The 25,117-nt window shown below is 39.7% G+C and overlaps 1 protein-coding gene across 3 annotated transcripts in view; it reads right to left on the bottom strand.

The window, feature by feature from the left end:
- CEP112 (centrosomal protein 112) overlaps nucleotides 1-25,117 on the bottom strand; it is a 408,508-nt gene that overhangs the window by 317,862 nt on the left and 65,529 nt on the right. For all 3 annotated transcript variants that reach the window (XM_042967095.1, XM_042967096.1, XM_015535456.2), the window contains 3 exons: nucleotides 12,465-12,551; nucleotides 9,720-9,819; nucleotides 6,211-6,329 (listed from right to left, as the gene is read on the bottom strand). In XM_042967095.1, the coding sequence (XP_042823029.1) occupies nucleotides 6,211-6,329; nucleotides 9,720-9,819; nucleotides 12,465-12,551 (306 nt within the window). The remainder of the gene's footprint in view (nucleotides 1-6,210; nucleotides 6,330-9,719; nucleotides 9,820-12,464; nucleotides 12,552-25,117) is intronic.

Genomic DNA, 25,117 nt, shown 5'->3' with positions numbered 1-25,117 from the left:
GCCTCTATTTCTCTCTTTATTTATTTGGTGACCTAACAACAAAAGATGTAAAACTCACAAATAAATATTCACAGTAAAGATATTGTATAGAGTGTGACTAAGAAATAATTTTTCTCTTGACGTTCCTGAAGTGAAAATTTTAATGAGCAAATGAATATGAAAGGGAATTCTCCACCTCAGGTAGAAAGGGTAAATAAATCACACAGATAGCACAACGCCTCAGGTACACAACACTAGTGTTTGCCTGAAATCAGAAAACAGAAAAGTTTATAATATTGTTATCGATTAGGAACATCATCCGTCAGGATTTTCAGTTCATTTGCACAAAATTTTGCATAAGAGTAAGGTTAACAATGCCTTCTCCTTCACCCTCACCCCCAACAAGAAACTATTTTTACCCATTCCGTAGTCTATACAAAAGTAGAGGTAAAGATAGCATTTATAAATCAAATAGGGAAAGAGTTCCCTAAGGAGAACTATATACTACGTGTCCTCAAGTATACAGGTTTGATAAAGACTAGGTACCCACCGTTTACACAGATGAAGCTCCAAAATATCTATGTAACTAAGGTAAAGAAAACAAGGTTGGGCAGATAGCTTCTAAACCGAGTTTCGAGCCTGGGCTCCCAGCCTGGGCGTGGTTCCTTCACGTATCTTAATGGGAGGGAGATTCTGAATCTAACTCCTGTCCCTGCATCCAACCCCAGGCTCACGCAATAGATGGGGCGGGAGAAGTCCAGAATAGATTAAAGGACAGATTGGATTTCCCATTCACGAATAGGAGACACAAGGATGTAAGACAGACACAGAGATTCTTAAGATACTGAACTAATAGGGAAAACCCGGAGACAGGGTGGAAATTCAAGGCAGAATTCGGGCAATAATTGTTTTCTAATTCCAAGAAGTTTTCTAATTTCTAGCTGAACAGGAAAAGTGACGATGGCTCAGTAACAGCCACACAAAAGAAGACCCTGGGGTTCCACCAATTCAACATATGCAGTGTGGGCTACTTTTGAGTGGTCCCCCAAATCCCTGGGAGGTTGTTATTTGTACTTTTTGCCAAAGTATATGCTTTAAACTGGCATTAGGTCTGGTATTCAAAAGTCAGTCACTTAGCTGGCATGTGAATGTGGCAAAGCCCACAGCACCTCGGTTTCGGTGCTGTCGACTGATGTGCGTAGTAACTCTAATAAGTGATCTAAAAGGGTCACTTAGGATTTTGTGGTTTTATTCCTATTGTAGTGGTTTCTTTCTCTTTTTTTAATGTTTATTTATTTTTGAGAGAGAGAGAGAGAGAGAGACACAAAGCATGAGCAGAGCAGAGGATGGGTCAGAGAGAGAGGGAGACACAGAATCCGAAGCAGGTTCCAGGCTCCGAGCTGTCAGCAGCACAGAGCCCGATGCGGGGCTTGAACTCACAAACCGGGAGATCACGACCTGAGCCGAAGTCTGACGCTTAACCAACTGAGCCACCCGGGGGGCCCTGTTGTAGTGGTTTCTTTATGTTTATGGTCTCCCGGGGCGCCCAGGACATCTGCCTACTTAGTGTTAAAAATCCACAGCATCTAGTACATGGTTGAAGCTAGAGGAGGATCTGTACGTCAGTCTGAGTCATCTCATCCGGGGAATTTACAGTTGAGCCTGCAAGGGGAAACACGACACTGGCAGGAACAAGTATGCTCCAACTTGGCTGATACGTTTGAGGATCAAACAGGTGCATCTAGCCCAATTATCTGACTGGACATGACTAATACTCAAGTATTCATCTAGAAATTCTATCGGTATCTACCAAGTCCCAGGCACAACAGATCACAACGAGCTTTCCCAAACCTAGCAATGAATTAGCATCTAGGTAATTTGGTCTGGGAGGCTTTAGAGGGAAAACACGCCCCTCGGGGATAAACTGTTTGAGCAGCAAATACTACTTGTCATGCTCTAAAGGACAGACCTGGCTAGGGGTTCTTAAGCCATCAAGATGCCACCAGAGCCCTGTGATCATCAGGGGATCCACACATTCTTTAGCCAGGGTTTTGACAGTGGGTACAGGGGATGCAAAAGGTTTTCCCAGGGGCTTACATATCGATCTTTTTAGCCTGGACATTTGGCCATGTAGTTGCCTCATGACAGAAAGGACCCAGAGAAACTAGGAATCTGCGTAAATAGGTGGAGAAGTATTGTAAAAGCCCACAGGTTAATGGGCGCAGCCACTCCGGAAAACAGTCAGGCAGTTCCTTGAAATGTTAAACACAGAATTACCATATGACCCAGAAATTCCACTCCTCAGTATATATCCGTGAAGTAACAGAAAATAGATATATTGGTCTCCGCCCCCAGTTCCGGGCATAGAGCTAAAACCCTCGTCATGTCCGAAGTGATAAGAGCCCTAAGAGCATCTTTTCTTCTAATATTTGGTCTTTGACCTTGGTTCCTGGGCTAGAGCTTCTAAATCCCTTAGAACTTCCCAGGTGAGGGACGCCTGGGTGGCTCAGTCGGTTAAGCATCTGACTTCAGCTCAGGTCACGATCTCACAGTTCATGGGTTTGAGCCCTGCATCAGGTTCTGTGCTGACGGCTCAGAGCCTGGAACCTGCTTTGGATTCTGTGTCTCCCTCTCTCTTTGCCTCTCCCCTGCTTTCTTGCTCTCGCTCTCTCTCTCTCAAAAATAAATGAACATTAAAAAAAATGTTTTTAAGAATTTCCTAAGTGAGGGGTGCCCGGGTGACTTGGTCGGCTGAGTGTCTGACTTTAGCTCAGGTCATGCATGACCTCACGGTTCATGGGTTTGAGCTCCACGTCAGGCTCTCTGCTGACAGTTCAGGGCCTGGAGTCTGCTTTGGATTCTGCGTCTCCCTCTCTCTCTGCCCCTTCCCCACTCACACTCTGTCTCTCTCTCTCTCTCTCTCTCAGAAACAAAAAACATTTTAAAAAAATTTTTTTTTTAAGAATTTCGTAGGTGAAACGAGTGTGTTTTGTTTCAGCGAGATGACTCTTGATGGGCTCTTCAGGATGGAGGTCATCCTGGAAGATCAAGCCATGATTAGAAACTTGTAACTTTCAGCCCCACACCCCATTCCCTGAGAAGGGGAGAGGGGCTGAAGATTAAGTTTACAATTGCTCCTGCCTGTGTAATAAGGCTTCCCTGAAAATCCCAAAAGTTTGGGGCTGGGAGAGATTCAAGGTTGGTGAACATGTACAAGTACTCAGAGAATGGTGTGCCAGGGGAGGACGTGGAAACTCTGGGCCCCTTCCCACATACCTACCCCTGTGAATCTTTTCATCTGGCTATTCATCAATATCTCCTATTATATCCTTTATCACAAAATGGTAAATGTAAGTAATGTTTCCCTAAGTTCTGTGAGCCATTCTCACAAATCATAGAAGCCAAGGAGCGGTTCGTGTTACTCCTATTTATAGGCATTTGGTTAGAAGTACAGGTAACAACCTGGAACTTTTAGTTGACATCTGAAGTGGGGGAAGTCTTGTGGGATTTAGCCCTTATGTTGTAGGATCTGACACTAACTAACTCTAGGCAAATAGTGTCAAAATTTAAATGAATTATAGGACACCAGTTGGTGTCCAAGAAAACTGCTTGATGTTTAGAAAACCCACACATCTGGAGTCAGAAGTATTATGAGTGTATGAGTGAAAGAAAACACAGGCAGTGTCTTCCCCCAGACAATAGCCAAGAGAGATGAAAACATATGTCCACACAAAAACTTATACACAAATTTTCATAGCAGCATTATTCGTGATATCCAAAAAATGGAATCAATTCAAATGCTTATCAACTGATGAATGGATAATCAAAATGTGGTATGTCCATTCAATGGATTATTCAGCCATAATGCTGACTAAACTCTTGATTCATGCCACAACATGGTGAAACTAAAAAACGTACGGTAAATGAGAGAAGGCAGTCACAAACCACCACGTAGTATGTGCTTCTATAGGCAGAATTCCAGAGACAGAGAGTGGATTAGTGTTTCCAAGGGGCCGGAGGGAGGGGAAATGGGAAGTGACTGCTAATGGGTTTCTTTCTGGGGTGACAGAAATTAAATGGTGATGATGGTCACACAATCTTGTGAATATAATGAAAACCACTGAACTGTACACTTTAAAAGGGTAAATTTTATGGTGTGTGAATCATAACTCCATGTTTTTAAAGGCGCACAGGTTAGAAACAGCACGTTAGAATCAGATAACTGGGAAAGTTCGTGAAGCTAGTCCAAAAATACAAGAAACAGTGTAGGGTTGTGACAGAAGGTGAAGCTTGAAAGATCCAGAGTCTCAGTCATGAAGAGTCCTGTAAATTTCCTACCAGGAAATAACTGGTGTGATTTAAACATGGTGTGGGTGTGTGGGGGGCGGGGACCAGTGTGTTAGAAAGACCATCGGTGTGGTGTATTGTGAGGGGTGGACTGAAGAGGTGCAGAGAGTCCGGTTACAGCAAATCTAGGAAGAGGTGATAGTCTCTGGAACTAGGGAAGGACCAAGGGTGAATAACAAAACAAGTAACAAAACAACAGAACTGGACAAGTGATTGGATGTGGAGGTGAGGCAGAAAGAAGAGCCTAAGCATCTGGGCAAACAGCAATGCCACGGGGAACAGGGAATTAGGGAAAACCCCCAGGAGGAGATGTTTTAGCAACAAAGGAAGAAGATGGGGTTTGGGAAGAACGATGGGATTTCGATCAAGGAGACATCTTAAATAGGAAGTTGTATAATGGACTTGGAGTGAGACATGTGCAACGGAGATCTCTAATGGGATATTAGGGAGTACGCACACACGCACGAGTGTGCACACACACCCCACACACACACACGCATGCGTGCACACACCACACGCAATGTGCATACACCACGCACGTGCACACGCATGTACACACATGCACGTGCACAAACTTGCACCACCTGTCCATATAGGTACTTCATAATTTTTTAATGAATGCTTGCATAAATCATGAGGTACACCTATCATCGCCTTATTAATTTTTGGTACCTATCTTACTTGCACCACGTTTTCCCATCTGCCCAGATTTACATGCAATTGTACTTCATAAAAAAGGCCATCCATCACGTTCGCAGTGGATTTCACATCCGCTGATTACCATGTAGCTGTAAGAAAGATTTGCTAATCCAGCCAAAGGAACAAAATGTACCCTTGTACATGGTAGAACGCAGAAGGCTTTTTCTCTTCTAACACCCGGCAATTTAAACTGAAAAGTAAGGAACTAGGGAATTCGGACAAAGGGAGGAAGGACACCTGTTCTGTATGCAATGTACCTGCAACAAACACAAAAATATGCCAAACTTATGGAAAAAAGACAAAACCAAAATGTGAGAATGAGAAAAAACACAGAAATTGGCAAAATAAAACTAGAAAAGAGTGGATTCTCCCCATCGTAATACATCTGCAGTGCACTTCCCAGACTCGGCCTAAAGCTACCATTGCCAGGACAGATTTCAGACCAACGGCGTCTGCCTGGAAAGGCACTGATAACTTTCAGTAAAACGTTTTGAACCCTGACTATTATTGAGAGAATATGAGTTAACAGTATGAGTTATCTTTATGATGGAATACCTCAAAAGAAGTAACCTAATTTATTGTAAGCACATATTGTAATCTGAACTAATGGTCAAGGGCTCCTAAGTCAAAGTACTATATGACTATGTGAGATTCGTTCATAACAAGTATTTTTATTACATTGCTCTTGGCACTACTAAATTATGTGAGAATATTTCCTTAATTAAATTAAATGCTCCTCCAAGAAAAACCCATCCGCTACTAATTTCGTTTACATCAAAAATAAGTTTATACTATAAATATTGTATTATCCGAAATTTCAGAAAAGAAATGATCCAATGGCCAAAATCCAAAATTAAAAAGGTATAATTTCCAAAAATTATCCTGCGGTTTTTTCCCTACTAATTTTCCTTAAAACCTATAAGCTATGACAAAAATTTCAGAACATGAAATTCAAGAATTAGTCAAAAGTAAGTTTTCTAAGTGAAACCTACTTTATAAATCATTATACTTCTAGAATATACCAAAACATGAACAGTAGCTATTTCTAGACCGTTGGGCCTGAATTTTAAGTCATTTTCTTTTTTCATACTTTTCTGTATATTCTGTGAATATATTTTTATAATTAAATATATTACTTTCAAGCGTATACCTTTGTGTTTTCCATTACCATCTTATGTAGCTTACCTTTTTTTCCCAGTCATTATTCAGAGATTCGGTACTCTGTTCACATATCTTTTTTAGCTCTGTAATCTGGTTTTCTTTGGTCTCTCTGATAACTTGACAGTCACGTATAAGGATCTGAACTGTCAAAAATGATGAAAACATAGTTAAACCAATTCTAGCTACCTCATCAGAGTCTGATGACAAAAAATAAGGTTTGCCAGTTAATAGATAATTCCATTTTTCTGCAAGTCTTCTCAATTGTCTTTTCTGAAGGATCTCTTCTTCTTTCCTCGCTTTCTCTCCATTTCTATCACCACAGAATTGGTTGAATCCATTACTACTCACTCCCTAGACAATTTTAACAGTGTGCTGGCCTCTATATCATTTCCTTCCAACGGGTCCTCCGTGGCTTTGAAGAGACCTTTCTACAGTGCAAATGCAGCACTGTTACTCTCAGACATGAAATCTTTCTACAACTTCCCTCACCTAAAACATACAAACCAAAAATCTCTAATATGGAAAACAGCTCCTCATGATCTATTTCCTGCCATATTTCTCACCACTTCCATATTTTTAAACTTGTATTGTAAACACACCAACCTACCCACAGCTTCCCGAGGCCATGTTCTTTCATCTATTCTCTGCCTAACTGTGATCATTTATTACCCAGAATGCCCATCTCTTTCTTACTGAAAAACCCCTACTTATCCTTAGTCGTAATTTGAGTATCACTTTCTACTCTTTTTTTAATGTTTAATTATTTTGTGAAAGAGAGAGAGAGAGTGTGTGTATGAGCAAGCGGGGGGATGAGCAGAGAGAGAGGGAGAGAGAGACTCTCAAGCAGGCTCTGCACTGTCAGCCCAGAGCCTGACACCGGGCTCGATCCCACGACCTATGAGATCAAGACCTGAGATCAAGAGTTGGACGCTTACCCAACTGAGCCATCCAAGTGCCCCTCGAGTATCACCCTCTTTATGAACCATTCACCAACCAGATTCCTCCCCTTGCTGGGGCAGAAAGAAACTCCTCTTTATTCCCAGGGAACCTCATCCATTTCTCCAATAAATCACTTATTACTTTATATGTTATAATGGTTTACTTGCCTATCTCCTAAGGAGAAAGATATTTCAACTTTTTATCTACAGGCCAAAACACTGCCACATAGGCAAGTACTCAAAAAGATGTGTCCTGAATAAATAGATGAAAAAACTCATCATTTCAATATACTGTCGCTTCTAGATACATTAAAATTGTTGCCAAGGTTTGTGTCACTGAAACAAAATAGGCTTTCAATGATATAAAACATTTCCCTTATAAATCATCTAAATTTCTATCTTCTTATTAAAAATGCTTTATGGGGCACCTGGGTGGCTCAGTCGGTTAAGCATCCGACTTCAGCTCAGGCCATGATCTCACGGTTTGTGAGTTCGAGCCCCGCATCAGGCTCTGTGCTGACAGCTCAGAGCTTGGAGCCTGCTTTGATTTTGTGTCTCCCTCTCTCTCTGTCCTCCCCACTCACACTCTGTCTCTCTCTCTCTCAAAAATAAACATTAAAAAAATTTTTAATGATTTATACTGTTGCTGCTTTAAGTGAAAATTTGTTTAATACACTCGTGTCTTCTGGAGGGTAAAATAAATTCACTTGTGTTTTTACTTGAATGTACTACTTTCCTAGCTTACCGAACATGTTCTTCTTCACTTTAAGATAGCAAAATGTTCATAAACATTTACAGAGAAACTTATTTCACACATAGATCTCAGCCATGCAACACAAAAGGGGAAAAAGAAAAGACTCCAGGTTAGCCTAATATTAGTCTTCAGCATCGACAGCATTTTACTTCACAATTCCAAAATTAAAACTAAGATCTGTTTGCAGTTCAAAAAGCCTTAGGAAATATTATTTTGAAATCTCAGGCATGTTTAAATTGCCTGGTTTGAATCGGCATAAGAAACGAAAGCCTAGAAAAAAATTTTAACTATTTTTGTAGCCACTGATATTTGGCGAAAGAACCTGAACAAATGTCTAATTGCCTTCACCGACATTTAAGTCTGGAAATAAACCTAAAAATATCTGCTTCGTCAGTTAACTTATATACACAATTGCCACCCTCAATTTCAAGGGCATTATCCTCTCAGATACACTCCGGTTTGGCGGTTTGGGAGAGAGCAAGTTCTATATGGAAACCGGAAACAGAAACCTCTCGCATCGATTCTATCTCACCGTTCACCAGATCCTCCGAATCCTCCGAAATGTCTTCTTCAGTTCCACTGTCACTGCCTCCCACTGCCCGACCATCATTCCAGTATTCTCGTGCCAAGTTGCAGAAGCGTGGAAGCAGAACATCCTCGAGTCGGAAGGGGCTTTATACATTACTGATTCCAACCTCACCATTTTATAGAGTCAGCCACAGCTAAGAAACGTCGGGATGTCATAGAGCAGACATCAAACAGCAGGGCTGGGATCAGAGCCCATGTTTCTGATAAGTAGAATAATTCGCTTGCTCACCCGCTCGCTCGCTCTCTCCACGCCACCTCTATTATAACAGGCTAGAAACCAGCCTCATCTTGTTTGTCACACTCACCATTACCAGGCTACTCCTCCTAAAACATGAGGTTCTAAAGCTCACCTCTCAAAAATCTTCTCTGACTCCCCAGCACCTACAGGATAAGCTTGGAACTTCTAAATCTGAAATTCAAGGCCATGCTTAAGGTCCCCTGTCTTGTCCTTTTCAATCCTTCTCCTAATGTACAGGACATCTGCTCCAGCTCAAGGGCTCTCCAAAGCCCTTCGCACACCGGACAGCACAGCATCCTTGCCCCGGTACCTGGAACCCTTCCCTCCAGCTAACCAAATCTCACAAAACCATTATTAAGGTTCCTTTGCCTACAACAGATTTGTAAAACTCTCTCTGACTGCCTGTTGCAGTTCAATGTTTTAACCTATAGTCATAGTCAATTTAACACTTGATTACATGCTTTCTTTTCCTTCGTAATGAAAGCATAAATGGGGAATACCTTTTAAAAGTTTGTTCTGTCAATCACAACACCAGCCTATTGCACAAGGCTTAAAGTAGATACTTAATGTAATGAATTTTATTAGGCCAAGAGGAATAATTTCCCTAGACTTCCGTGGGAAAGCCAGTAAGTTCTAATCTATGACTGACCCATGGCCACTCCAGTCCAATAAGGAGAGTTAGGAAGTAGGAAGAGTAGTGACAGATTCATCCAACTGCTTAATCAAACCAACCACCACTGCCACTATCACACACAAGCACACACACACCACATACCCATACGCACACATACATACACACACCACACACACACATATAAACATATCACAGACATACACACACATATATACGCACACACACACACACACACACACACACACAGTTTTGACTCAGTCATATGGAAGCCCATATAAACATCCCCATCTCATATTAAAGGTCAGAACTAAAATTTTACTTTATACAACCATTAAAATAAAATGGAAATGCTTTCAAAAAGTTGATGTAACAATACATCACCTTTCTTTTCAAGTTTTCTAACAGTCTCCTCCATTTCATTTTGTTTCTTTTTGTATAAAATTTTCAATTCTTCTATTTCATTATTCTTTCTTTCTAAAATCTGCAAATAAATTTAAAATGTTTTAGTAAACTATTTTTATATAGAGAACACATAACTTTTAAAACAAGCACAATATTTTTTGTTAAGTCTCACTTAATCCCATAAATGGGTTTCCAAAAAAAAGATGTAAAAACTATCTTCTAGGGCATTGAGAAAATATAAAATATACTAAAATAATTGATTACTGAAAGAAATATGTCATCAGCTTTCAATTTTCATGTATCAATTTTCAAGGAGAACATAAACAATAACTTGATTCTCTAAAATATAATTCAGAGATTAAAGTGTGTCATAAAGAAGCATAGAGAAGCCGTCAGAAACTTGGCTGGCACAGCACAATCCACCCTTCCCCCACCCCACCTCCACTGCACTGGGACAGGACACCTTCAGATGAGCGGACCCCTGGATCCTCCCTCTGGTATCCTTTCATTTTCATGCACAATAACAAAAATCCCCAGACACATGGGAAGATGACCTGTAATAGGCTTCTTTTAGATCTAGCTTTGCTATTATGAATCAAAAAAAGTCAATTCAAAATAAGTCAAAAATTACATGAATATTTTACATCATTAATTGTATTGTGTCAGAAGTTTTAAATGAATCATTTATTAGGGTTGAATCATGATTTTATACTCCTAAATACATCTACACACACACACACACACACACACACACACACACACACACACACGAGAAATAACCAAAATGCAGTAGTTAGCAAGTAGAACAAAAAATGTGCTAACAAAGGGGAAAAAAGAAAACCAAACTGAGGCAAGAGTATGAATATCCACTTTTCGTACGGTTGGAGTATATTTCCTGTACACTCAAATTCAGCTTAAAAAATATTGGCAGGGAAGGTTGTTCACCAACGTCTAACCAGCCTTTTCTTAGTGCTTTTATTACCAGCATTTCCACCTCTAAGAATGATTGGTAAATAGAAAAGAAGCTAGTTTGATCCTAAAGTCCACAAAAAAGCAAAAAAGGAAAAGAATGTACACAAACAGATAAAACACTCTAATTTTATTCCTCCCTGATTCCTGACACTTAGAAAATGCCATTCAAGCAACAAACTGAGGAATATACTTTCCAAACCTGGCGTAAGGTCAAGGATTTTATTTATATTTTACCTGGCATTTCAAACTAGTTGCATTGCTTTCATTTTCATGCAGAATTTATTTTAAAGGAGAAATTCCCAGAAAGAATTTTATTATTAAATGTTTTTCTTAGAACTGATCTTTGTAACGGACATACCAAGAAGCCTAGTTCAAACTCTATTACTGTGATTTTTCCAAATATATTTTTATATTTATTTATCTTATACATCAATAGATTCCATTTCATTTGGATAGATATTATGTTCTATTAAAATTACATTACCAAATCTCTAACATATTTGTGATAGCTGTTTTTATCTAACCAACTTGAGCTAAAGTAAAATTCTACTAAGAGCAGAAAGTAATACTGGCCTTTAAAATGTGAACGGGAAAGAAGAAAGAAGAAGGAAAAGGATTCAATATTTTTTCTCTTTCTAATTTTCAATCAGTGGTTTCCTTCTTGTTGCTTTGAAAGAAAATGAGCCAAATAGGCACCTGACTAAATATGAATATATTTTCAGCTTTTAAGAAAGCTTGGATATGTGATGTGCGGCTTCAACTCTCTGCCACCATCTCTGTCACTCAGTTTTGTGAGGCAGAATCAGGCTTAGTGGTGCAACAGTAAATGCCAAATTTCAATGTGGATTAATCTTTATGCATTGAAATATAGATGTATATATCACTCAGTTTTTGAAATCAATACTAAAATATGCTAACCACTCAAATGCCATGTAGGATAACCATAAATTGATTATTGTTGCTGTGCCCATTAAGAATAAAAATAAGTTTTCTTTAAAAATACAAACGGAAACACAGAAAGGCATAAATCCCAATGAGCTACTGGAAAAAAGAAGCGTACGTTCAGTGCTACCAACACAATGCATGCAGTCTATTACAAACAGAACTAAATCCAAAAGTTCCTTTTTTTTTAAATTTTTTTTTTTATTTTTTTAAAATATTTATTTATTTCTGAGACAGAGGGAGACAGAGCATGAGCAGGGGAGGGGCAGAGAGAGAGAGAGGGAGACCCAGAATCCGAAGCAGGCTCCAGGCTCTGAGCTGTCAGCAGAGAGCCCGACGCGGGGCTCGAACTCACAGACTGCGAGACCATGACCTGAGCCGAAGTCGGACGCTCAACCGACTGAGCCACCCAGGCGCCCCCAAAAGTTCCTTTTTAAATTAAAAAGCAAATTTTAATTTCCAGAAAACCAGAAAGAATATCAGACTAAAACGAACACTAGTGTGTACAGTTGCTGTCTTACTTCAGCCTTTACGAAAGGTAATGCTAGAATGCAGATTAAGGACTCTAAGAAGGCCAACCTTCACACAACACAGGAAGAACTCAAGGTAGTGGCAACTATAAGGATTTACATAAACACATTTGTTTAGAAAGTGAAGAATAGAGATCCGACTTTGGCCAAAATACTAAGTTAGCAAATTCTATTTATAACACAGACTATTTAATCAGTGGACGATGGGAGGGATGGTCACAAGACCTAGAATATTCTGAGTATTCAACGTTAATGAAAGAATAAACGGTAGAGAGCCTACCTTCTGAACATCGGCATCATGTTTCTGCTGCAGTTTCAGCTTCTCCTCATGGCATTTGGCTTCTATCATTTTTGTTTTTATGTCCAACTTCAAGAAAAAAATTTCAAAGGTGTTATTTCCCTTTGGCAAAAGTCCCCCCACTCAATGAAAATAACTCCTGATGTGAAAGTGTCCTTCTCCACATTTTCCTTCTAGCCACCGGTCTAGCAAATCACATCACTTTACCAACATGTTGGTTACATTCTTTGATTACTTCCAAGCTAAGTAAGTGCTTCAGGTAAATTTCACTTGATAGACAAAATTGAGAGTACTAAATACAGATTTACCAGTTATCCCCACCCCACTCCACCCCTCCAAAAAAGTCATCTGAAATTTTTCTAAAGCCAGTGGTTTAGCCTTTGCTTACTATTTTTAATGTGGTCTCGAATCAACCTTTTTACTTTTTGTCTTTTCTCATAGCTACATGTTCATTAAAACTACTCTTATTTGGGGCGCCTGGGTGGCTCAGTCGGTTTAAACGTCCGACTTCAGCTCAGGTCACGATCTCACGGTCCGTGAGTTCGAGCCCCGCGTCTGGCTCTGGGCTGATGGCTCAGAGCCTGGAGCCAGCTTCCGATTCTGTGTCTCCCTCTCTCTCTGCCCCTCCCCTATTCATGCTCTGTCTCTCTCTGTCTCAAAAATAAATAAACGTTAAAAAAAATTAAAAAAAAAAAAAACTACTCTTATTTACCTCCATACTTGAATGTGACAATTTGAGAGTGGATGTCCACAATTTGGGCATATCACTGATAACTGTACATTTCTCTTAAAAGATTCTCCAGTTCTGTCTCCTGGAATCATAGACCCCGACTACCTCAAGGAAGTCACTTTTAAGCATTCATTAACAACTCCTTTTATCCTCCTAAAACCAACAGACACTGTACCAGCACTCTGAGCAAAACCAGCCAAAATGTGACCAAATTGTTGATAATAATGGGTGCATCTCAGAATTAAAAAAATAATAGTGACATGCTTTAAGACAAATAACATAAAACTGATTATCTCAAAATGTGAAAGTATTTGAACACCGGATTCCTCACCATTTGCAAGAGTGTATACATCGGAGTCTAACAGACCTCATTTCTACTTTGGATTTTAATGCCACTATATTAACTATTGTGACTTTGGGAAAGTCACCCTTTGAGATTCTATTTCCTTTCCTGCTAGTCAAACTTGCCTCAATGAGTTGTGAAGCTTATTTTCAGTAATATCTTTTTTTTAACTTTTTTTTAAACATTTATTCATTTTTGAGAAACAGAGAGAGACAGAGCATGAGCGGGGGAGGGGCAGAGAGAGAGGGACGCGCAGAATCCGAAGCAGGCTCCAGGCTGTGCGCTGTCAGCACAGAGCCCGACACGGGGCTTGAACTCACGAGCTGTGAGATCATGACCTGAGCCGAAGTCAGATGCTTAGCCGACTAAGCTACCAAGGTGCCCCTATTTTCAGTAATATCATTTAAGTAACTAGACTCAGGACACAAAGTAGGTACTCAAAAAAATTAGTCTACAACCTTCAGGAAAATTTTCTGTTATAATATTAGAAATATACTGTCAAAATAATCTCTTAGAAATTTTTGAAATATACTTTATATTTTTCAATTCCTGTTTCAAAAAAGTAATGAATCTGGGGTGCCTGGGTGGCTCCGTAGTTTAAGCATCCAACTTTTAATCTCAGCTCAAGTCATGATCGCACAGTTCATGGGATCAAGTCCCATATCAGGCTCTGGCCTGACAGTGAGGAGCCTGCTTGGGATTCCCTCTCTCCCACTCTCTCTACCCCTCCCCTGCTCGCTCACTCTCTCTCAAAATAAATAACTGCTCTCTTGCTCTCTCTCTCTGTCTCTCTCAAAATAAATAAACATTAAAAAAAAAAAGTAATAACCCCTAAGGTCAGGAACATGACAGGGATGTCCCCTCTCACCACTGTTGTTCAACGTAGTGTTGGAAGTTCTAGTCTCAGCAATCAGACAACAAAAAAGAAAGAAAAGGCATTCAAATCACAAGGGAGAAGTCAAACTTTCACTCTTCCCACATGACATGATACTCTACTTGGAAAACCCAAAAGACTCCACCAAAAAACCACTAGAATTACTACATGAATTCAGCAAAGTCACAGAATATAAAATTAACGTACAGAAATCTGTGGCATTTCTATACACCAATAATGAAGCAGCAGAAAGAGAAATCAAGGAATCTATCCCATTTACAATTGCACTGAAAACCATAAAATACCTAGGAATTAACTTTTTTTTTTTTTGAGAGAGAGATTGACAGAGCATGAGCAGGGGAGAGGCAAAGAGAGACAGGGAGACAAAGAATCCCAAGTAGGCTCCAAGCTCTGAGCTGCCAGCACAGAGCCTGACATGGGGCTCGAACTCACAAATCGTGAGATCATGACCTGGGCCAAAGTCGGATGCTCAACCAACTGAGCCACCCAGGCGCCCCAAACCTAGGAATAAATTTAACCAATGAGGTAAAAGATCTACAACCTGAAAACAATAGAAAGTTTATGAAAAAAAAGTGAACAAGACACAAAGAAATTGAAAAATTTCCCATGCTCCTGGATTAGAAGAGCAAATATTGTTAAAATATCAACACTACCCAACGCAATCCACATATTCAATGCAATCCCTATCAAAATAACACCAGCATTCTTCACAGAGCTAGAACAAACAATCCTAAAATTTGTATGGAACCAGAAAAGACCCCAAATAGCCAAAGCAATCTTGAAAAAGAAAACCAAAGCAGGAGGCATCACAATTCTGGACTTCAAGGTGTATTACAAAGCTGTAATCATCAAGACAATATGCGACTGGCACAAAAACACACTCAGATCAATGGAACAGAATAGAGGACCCAGAAATGGACCCACAAACGTATGGCCAACTAATCTTTGACAAAGCAGGAAAGAGTATCCAATGGAAAAAAAGACGGTCTCTTCAGCAAATGGTGCTGGGAAAACTGGACAGCGACATGCAGAAAAATGAACGTGGACCACTTTCTTACACCAGACACAAAAATAAACTCAAAATGCATGAAAGATCTAAACGTAAGACAGGAAGCCATCAAAATTCTAGAGGAGAAAGCAGGCAAAAACCTCTTTGACCTTGGCCGCAGCAACTTCTTACTCAACACGTCTCTGGAGGCAAGGGAAACAAAAGCAAAAATGAACTACTGGGACCTCATCAAAATAAAAACCTTCTGCACAGCGAAGGAAACAATCAGCAAAACTAAAAGGCAACCGACAGAATGGAAGAAGATACTTACAAATGACATATCAGATAAAGGGTTAGTATCCAAAATCTATAAAGAACTTATCAAACTCAACACCCAAAAAACAAATAATCCAGTGAAGAAATGGGCACAGACATGAATAGACACTTCTCCAAAGAAGACAGCCAGATGGCCAACTGACACATGAAAAAATGCTCAACATCACTCATCATCAGGGAAATACAAATCAAAACCACCATGAGATACCACCTTACACCTGTCAGAATGGCTAACGTTAACAACTCAGGCAACAACAGATGTTGGCAAGGATGCGGGGAAAGAGGATCTCTTTTGCACTGCTGGTGCGAATGCAAACTGGTGCAGCCACTCTGGAGAACAGTATGGAGGTTCCTCAAAAAATTAAAAATAGAACTACCCCACGACCCAGCTATTGCACTACTAGGTCTTCATCCAAGGGATACAGGTGTGCTGTTTTGAAAGGGAACATGCACCCCCATGTTTATAGCAGCGCTATCTACAATAGCCAAAGTACGGAAGGAGCCCAAATGTCCATCGATGGATAAATGGGCAAAGAAGATGCGGTGTGTATATACAATGGAGTATTACTCGGTGATCAAAAAGAATGAAATCTTGCCATCTGCAACTACGTGGATGGAACTAGAGGGTATTATGCTAAGCGAAATTAGTCAAAGAAAGACAAATATCATAGGACTTCATTCATATGAGGACTTTAACACACAGAACAGATGAACATAAGGGAAGGGAAGCAAAAATAATATAAAAACAGGGAGGGGGACAAAACACAAGAGACTCTTAAATATGGAGAACAAACAGAAGGTTATTGGAGGGCGTGTGGGAGGGGGGATGAGCTAAATGGACAAGCGGCATTAAGGAATCTGCCCCTGAAGTCACTGTTGCACTAGATGCTAACTATTTGGATGTAAATTAAAAAAATAAAATTAAAAAAAAAAAAAAAGAGTGAACACCAAGTTATTATAAGGGTGGTATTAAAAAGAAAGTTTCCCTACTACCATTCTAAAATAATAATAATAATAATAATAATGATAAAAGAGTATCTGAGAAACAATAAAGGAGTTTCTCTTTTCTGGAAACTCTTATCTTGATACCACAGAATAGCTCTATATTTCTGCCTCTAGGGCATGCGTGATTCATGATAAATTATCATGATTAGACTACAGAAACAATCTTTCTAGCACCATATATAAACACAATACAGGATACAAATATAGATACACAGATTTATAGAGATGTATATAGATAGACATATAAATATAGATATAGAGATGTACGTACATATGTGTGCATCTATATACACATACCTATATGCATATGAAAAAGCAGTCAACAGGCTTACACAAAGACTGACACTGAAAGACAGGATATAACACTACTAATTTGTTTGACCTCCCAGTAAGTCTGACTCCTAACGACATTTAAGTTTTCTTTCACTGGGCTCAGTAATCACACTACTGATTTCAAACTTAAGAACCATAGAGCTCTACTTCAGGCTCTAATGGAGTAACTAGCACCAAACTCACCTCCCACTGTTACCAACCACAGAACGGGATAAAATAGATGAGGTACCCATTCCTGGTATTAGAAAACAGGAAATGCAGGGCGGCGCCTGGGAGGGCTCAGTCAGTTAAGCCAAGAACTCTTGATTTCAGCTCAGGTCATGATCTCAGGGTTGTGAGATCGAGCATCACATCAGGCACCGCACCGGGCATGAAGCTTCCTTAAGATTCTCTGTCTCCCCTCTCCTTCTGCCCCTCATCCTCTCCCTCTCTCCGTCTCTCTCTCTCTCTCTCTCTCTCTCTTCCTCACAAAAAACGAAAAAGACGAAAGAAAGAAAATAGTGCAACCCTGTCATCCTCATAAGCCGAGCCCCACTACCATTCTGGCTCTCTGCATGGGCACAACTGGAGTCCTAAGCAGAGCCCCAAAGCTCTACTGAACCGGAAGGGCAAAGCTCAGAGTTCAGGACAGTTGAAGAAGCTGGAATCCTAAGTAGAGGGCACTAGGGAAGTGAGAACTGCCAACAGGGGCCCCTGCCAGTCCTTGACCGTGGGCTGGGATGTGAGTGTGCATGAGCCACACTGGGTGCAGGCACTAGGTAAATAACAATGCATGGCTGCTATAATTAGGAAATATAATGGATACCACAGATTAAACAGTGCTGTGAGATACTGAAGGCCCAGCCCAAACAAATTGTGGAGACACCTTCCTAACAACTTGGAAATACCTGGGCATCCAGCTGAAACACCACAAAGGCCACACCTTAGGCTTTAACCTGCCCAATAAAACCTAAAAGCAAACCTTTATAAGATCCTCAGAAGAGACAGTGTTTGTAGATTAGAGCCCACCATATTGGAGGAGTTTGAGAAATATCTTTGGCTTTCCATATATTTGCCTTAATAGAATGCAAAACCAAGTTTACACAAGGTAGAGGTAATTGCCCAATAACTGAACAGTCCACTAGAACAACAACAACAAAAATCACTATTCTATGGAGGAAGACAACGGAATCTAGAGGTCTCTAAAATGTATCATCCACAATGTCCTTCATGCAGAAATTAATAAACATGAAAAAAAGAAAGGTGTCTATAGGCAAGAACAAATACATGAAAGGAGTTAATAAGGCCCAAGATGAACCTACTTAGCATACATGACTTTAAAGCAGTTAATATAAATACTTGAAAGAAGCAGGGGAAAATATATTCAAAAAATTAAAGAAAAATTTATTTTAATGAGAGAAGAGATAAGGAATCTCAGCAGCAAAGTGGAATTGTAAGAAGGAAATAAGCAGAAATTCCAGGATGCAAAATTATAATAACTGAAAGGGGGGGGGGGAGAATCCCTTGATAAGCTTAACAGTACATTTGAAATGGCAGAAGAAAGTGTCTGTAAATTTAATGACACATCAATAGAAATTATCTAACCCAATGACCTGAGAGAAAAAAAGATTGAAGAATTAATGAAAAAATAAACAAAACTTAAAGAACCTGTGGGACAAAAATCAAAGAGTCTAAATACACCTAAAGAGGGCAATTAGAAAAGAGAGGGCAATATTTAAAGAAATAATGGCCCAAAACTTCCCAAGTTTGATAAAAAATAAAAAACACTAACTCACAGATCCAAGATGCTCCGTGAACTCTTAAGCGGGATAAATACAAAGAAAACAACATCCAGGTGTGTACAGTCTCACTACTGAAAACCAAAGAGAAAGAGAAAGTTTTAAAAACAGCCAGAAGAAAAGAGACATTATCTACAGGGGAACAATAATAAGAATGACTGCCTGCTGCTCGTGAGAAACAATAGAGGCCAGAGGACAAAGGAGCAATATCTTAGAAGTGCTAAGAGGGGAAAAGAAAAAACATTTCAGATAAAAGAAACGCTAACGGAGGCTGTCACTATTAGAACTGTACCACAAGAAGTAATAAAAGATGTTCCTGAGGATGAAAGGAAATTACACCAGATACAAACTCAGATACAGAAGAACGAAGAGTACTTGAAATAGTAAGTAAGTGCATAAACACACGAGAGTGTTTTTCTCTTACGATGTCCTCAAAAGACATCTATTTAAAGTAACAGTAACGACACTGGAAGGTGGGGTTTAATGCATGCAGAACTATGTCAACAATAGCACAGGGAATCGGGACAGGGTTAAACTGAATGATACTATTTTTTAATTGTTAGATTTGCAACGTGGGAAGCAGAGTGTGGGAAAGGTCCAGCGTGAAGCGGTTCCTTACGGACTCTACATAGACCTTGACAGGGTCAGGATGCACATTTTTAGCCCTAGAACAACCAATAAAGAAAACTATCAAGGGATATATAACTTAAGAATTCAACAGAAATTTTTTTAATTTTTTTTTTTTATAAAGGGAGTGTCTCTTTCTTTGTTTTTTGGGTTTTTTTATGTTTATTTATTTTTGAGAGAGAGACAGAGCATGAGCAGGGGAGGGGCAGAGAGAGAGGGAGACACAGAATCCAAAGCAGGCTCCAGGCTCTGAGCTGTCAGCACAGAGGCCGACACGGGGCCTGAACCCACTAACCGAACCGTGAGATCGTGACCTGAGCCAAAGTCTGACGCTCAACCGACTGGACCACCCAGGCTCCCCTCAATAGAAAAATTTAAATGAAATAACTTTTTAAATGAATAGCTGAAAAGAGGACAATAAAGGAGTGGGGGATGGGGGGGAAGTAATGATGACAACAAATACCAAGAAAGTACACTTAAAGCCAACCAGCCATATCAATAATTACATTAAATTTAAACGAACTAACAATTCCAATTAATGAGACAGAGACTGTTAAGGCTACTTTTTTAAAGAATGGCCCCACTATATGTTGTCTACCATTACTCTGTTTTAAATATAAATGCACAGACTGAAAATTAAGGGATACAAAAAGATATGCCATGCTCATGCAAGCCAAGACAAAGACTGCTGTAAAAGAGGATATTTTACAGTGATAAGGGAATTCATCCCAGTGATATTAAGAAGACATCCGAATTATGTATGTACCAAAGAACAAAGTTTTTCCATTTATATCCAGAGTAGAAAAATATATTTTATATCCAGAATATTAAAAGTATCTAGAATATAAAATATTGACTTGTATCCCGAATTTAAAAGAACTCTTACAACTTAATAATAAAGTGGCAAATAACCTTATTTCTTTTTCAGTGTAATAGCATGAAACAAATACTTCACAAAGAAAGATACACAGGGGCGCCTGGGGGGCTGTCGGTTGAACGCCCGGCTCTTGATTTCGGCTCAGGTCACGGTTCACCGTTTGTGGGATCGAGCCCCACACTGGGCTCTGCGCTGACAGTATGGCATCTGCTTGAGATTCTGTCTCTCTCCCTCTCTCTCTGCCCCTCCTCTGCTCTTTCTCTCTCTCAAAATAAGTAAATAAGCATTAAAAAAGAAATTGCAGAAGCAGAAAAACAACAAACATTGGATTGATGATAACCTACTTGCAAAGCTCTGTTCCTAACAATTTACCTGCATTATTTCATTATTTCAAGTAATCCTCAAAATGACATTGGCAAGTCCATTTTAAAAATAGCGATTTTTAGGGCATATTATTCTATATGATACTAGAATGGCAGACATGTGACATTATACATTTTTCAAAACCCACAAAACTATAGAACTCCATATATGCTACATATATAACTACATATATTTAAAGCAAATCCTGGACTTTAGTTAATAATAATGTATCAATATTGACACATTAAAGCACAAAGAGGTACCTGCTCAAGGTCACCAGGCCAGAGAGGTACAAAGCCTGAGTTCATACTCCCAATGAACTCAAGCTAAATAAAGCTAAGTAGCTTTTAAAACAGGAGTGTTCACCTACTTTCACCAGCTCAAAATGTAGACAGAACTCAAGAAAGGAAAGTAAGATGCTCTCTAACTAAACAATCCTATGGTTTTAATAAGAAGCGTTAGCCTGGGACAGAAAACCCGGCACAACTGAGGAGCAAAGAAGGGACGGGCCCACAACCACAAGGCACTGGCACTCTAAAACATGCTGTGATTCAACTTTCGTTCCCTAAAGACTTCTTTTAATTTTGGTAAATAAATTAAGAGCTCCTACCATTTGTAGATCTTTACACACACTTTCCTCAGTGATACTTATTTACTAGATTGATTAAATTAATATTTGACTTTTTTTTTTTTTTTTTTTTTAAGACCAATTCAGAGTTACCAGCAGAGAGGCACCTGGGTGGCTCAGTCGGTTAAGCATCCAACTCTTGATTTTGGCTCAGGCCATAATCTCGCAGTTTGTGAGTCTGAGCCCCACGTTGGGCTCTGTGCTGACAGTGCAGAGCCTGCTTGGGATCCTCTCTCTCCCTTTCTCTCTGCCCCTCCCCGGCTCGTGGTCACTGTCGGGCTCTCTCTCTCTCTCTCTCTCCCTCTCTCTCTCAAAATAAATAAACACACACAAAATAAGAGTTACCAGCAGGAATTGCTATTTAAAAAATATATGAGCTTTCACCAGAGTATCATTGGTTTTTCTCTTTTCCTTCTCATTTTTAACTGATGACCCTTTCACTCCACATGTATTCCACATTCTGTATTTCCACTTCTTCCCTTCATCATTTGCCTTTCACCTTTCATTAAAACTGCCATCTCAAAGGTCACCTTGTGACATGATTATCATTTTTCCTCCAAAAGCCCCTTGGATCACCAAATCTAAGGGCAAATTCCACGCTTCTGTCTCCGTGATTCGCACTAGGACCATCTTTTTTTCCTCAGCTTCTGTGACCCTGTGCTGTCCTGGGGCTCCCCTCGATCTGGAGAGTATTTCTCTGTCTCCTCTTCATCATCCCATTCTTCCAATGTGCCCCAGAGCCGCCTGCACTAAAAGTAAACATTTGCCTTTGGTGAATTTCACTCTGATCTCGCACACAATTGAGTCTCTACTGTCCGTCTCCAGGACCCGGGTCTTTCCTAGTTTCTATCACCTCCTAGCCGCCTCCAGTTGGACGTCGCTGCAGTACAATTCAACACTCAGTACAAAATAATACTCACTACGTACAAACAGGTGCCTTATCTTTGACTCCTCCTTGTCCCTGACCCTCAACATCCCCCGAGTCACCACATTCTGTTACCGCCCTACAGAGTTCCCCGCGCACCCACACCTCCGCCGTCGGACAGCCTCTTCACTGCAGATGCCTCACTCCCCTCCCCTACCCCACTGACCCCCCGAGACCCCACTGCTCATTCACCTTCCTCAAGCACAGTTGTGGAAAAGGCATACTTCAGTAGCTCCCTGGGCCTTGGCTCGGCGGCGACATGCGTGTGTGATTTTGCCACACTCCCTTCCTTGTCTTCTCCCTGTACCACCAGCCAAGGGGTCTATGAGCTCCAGCTAAACACACACACTCTGGGTTCCTGCTTCCATGTCTTCTCTTCCTGTTAACATCTCGTGACTCAGGTGTCACTTTCCCCGTCAAGTCTTCCCCAAGCCTCCCAGAAAGCAGCAATTTTTCCTTCTCGATATACCTTGTATCACTTTAAATTCCACAGGGCCCTGTAGTTGGTTTTCACTATACTTTCTTTGCTTCTTTCCTGGAATGGAAATCCAAGTTTTAGGGGCTTTTCTCATAATGTCTGCCGATTAAAACAATTAAACTTTGTAGTCACGTCCGTATTCTCTTTGTACTATACTTATGTATACGTATAAGTACACGGGTACATATGTGTTAACATAAGTTTTAAAAATTAGACAAATGAATAACTGAGCCTAAATTATAGAACTCTCGATGTCAGGCTAAGAAGAGGGAGCCACTAAGGAGTGTGGGTAGAGAAGCCCTTCTTCAAGCGATGCGTGAGAAAAGTGAGTACTCTTACCCTATTTCCAAAATCAGCCACGGTTCAACTTGTTTTCATCTATCAATCCCGTAATGTAAGAGGGGTTTGGTTTGGAACTAAAATACCTGTCTAGGCCGTTTGCCCCTCAAAAGTATTTTCTGGCAAGAATCAGTTGGGATAAATGGAAGGAGGAAAGCTTTACCTCCTTTGACCAAGTCCCTAAGCAAAAGGACCAGAAGATCCACTCAATTCCTTGAACCACCACCTCAGGGCTAAACCACCCACTTCTAGAAAAAGCAGCAGACAGCCAGCAAGAGACTATGCCGCAGGAATACAAGGAGTGTGTGACAAGCCAATCCACGGATAACGTACTGCCAAAGCAAAGAAACTGAAAATGGTAAGTTTCCCTCTCTGGAGGGCATGCCCTGAGGCTATTTTTCAGAGAATTTCTAGAATTTTTACTTAGACCTTAAGACATTTTACTTAAAAAGTCCATTTGGCTTCATTTTCTCTTAAGTATGTGCTTCAAAGAATAGCTCTGAGGTTGGACATTCTTACCAAATGAATAATGCTGATGAAGGTGCTCACTTAGGACTAAAGTTTTTCCTTGGGTTTAAAAATATCCCACTTACAGTATAAAACTAGCTAAAGTTTAGGACAGTTACCATTGTCATTTCACTCAACGGAAAACTCATGAACTCTGAATTAAGTGGTGTGTTTTTTAAGGAATATTTGTCAATCTATTTGCTCAGGCATTCAACATTCACTCCTACAGAAGAGTAAATTTCTTATTCAAAATGGTACTTTTGCCTATTAGCAATTTTGCAGGTGCAAACTTTAATATTTGATACTGAAATCAGTAGAACACCAATAATAAAAATACACCAAAAATAAAATAGCGTAACAACTATTGATGACTTTGTAAAAATACATATATATATATTAAAGTTATTTAGGCAGGCATCATCTACATATTTTAAAGTAGAAGTGAACTCCTTCCAATGTTATCTCAAAGCTTTACTGTTGATAACTACCATTCATATCCTATCAAATCATATCAATCATCATCAATCATATCAAAAGGAATAAGAGATACAAAAAGGGCAAGATTTATTCTGATGTAGAGAATAATTCTACAAACTGTAAGTTTTCAATAAAGTAAAAAATGTAACATTACTGAAATATTGTTCGCCTTTATTTACTGTACCTGCGTAGTAATTAAATTGTAAGGCATAAAAGCTCAAAAACACTGCTGACGTCAACGATGTGTACTGCCCAGCAATTTCGAAAGCAACATAGCTGCATGATATATCTGCTTACTCACACTTTCTACATCTCAACCAACATGACGGCAAATTGCAGAAGTGATTTCTAAAATAACCATCACTCTACTTACTCAGATAACTAATTGTTATAATCATCTTTTTAAAGAATTCTGTTACTTACTACTAGGGGGATATTATCATGTAATATAATGTAAATATCTTTATTTAGTAATAAAGATTCTTCCCGATTAACATCTCCAGGGTATCCTATTCTCAAAATATTCATTTGCAATATTTCATAATACCAATTGTTATTTGTTGTGCTTATTTATAGATGCAGCACAAAGAACAATGCATCTATCTCTCGTTACCTTATCCGTGAGGCTTAGAGATGTACGGAATTCTCCTAAACGGTAATTTCTAGTCTCCTCAGAACTCATTACATTCAGGAAAGAAGTGATATTTAAACATACCCGGTGCATGCTGGTATTTTTTTCTAATTTTTAAACTTTCTTATATATCATACATGAACGTACGCTACATAAAACACAAACGTAACCCTAAACATCCTCCATACTGAGTTTTTGTTTATTTTGTTTCGCTTCTCTGCACTCCTTGGTGTTCATTTCCTTTGAATTCCTCCCTCTTCTCCCCATGTCCTTCTACATCAATACCCGCATGGGGTATTCCCAACTAACAATCCATTGTATCTGCTTATCTCCTGCCCTGTTCACAGAATCACGTACAAACACACTTAGGCAAAA

This window comes from Panthera tigris, chromosome E1 (genome assembly GCF_018350195.1).
Source record: "Panthera tigris isolate Pti1 chromosome E1, P.tigris_Pti1_mat1.1, whole genome shotgun sequence".
Taxonomy (NCBI): domain Eukaryota; kingdom Metazoa; phylum Chordata; class Mammalia; order Carnivora; family Felidae; genus Panthera; species Panthera tigris.
This window is presented reverse-complemented; position numbering and strand designations above follow the sequence as displayed.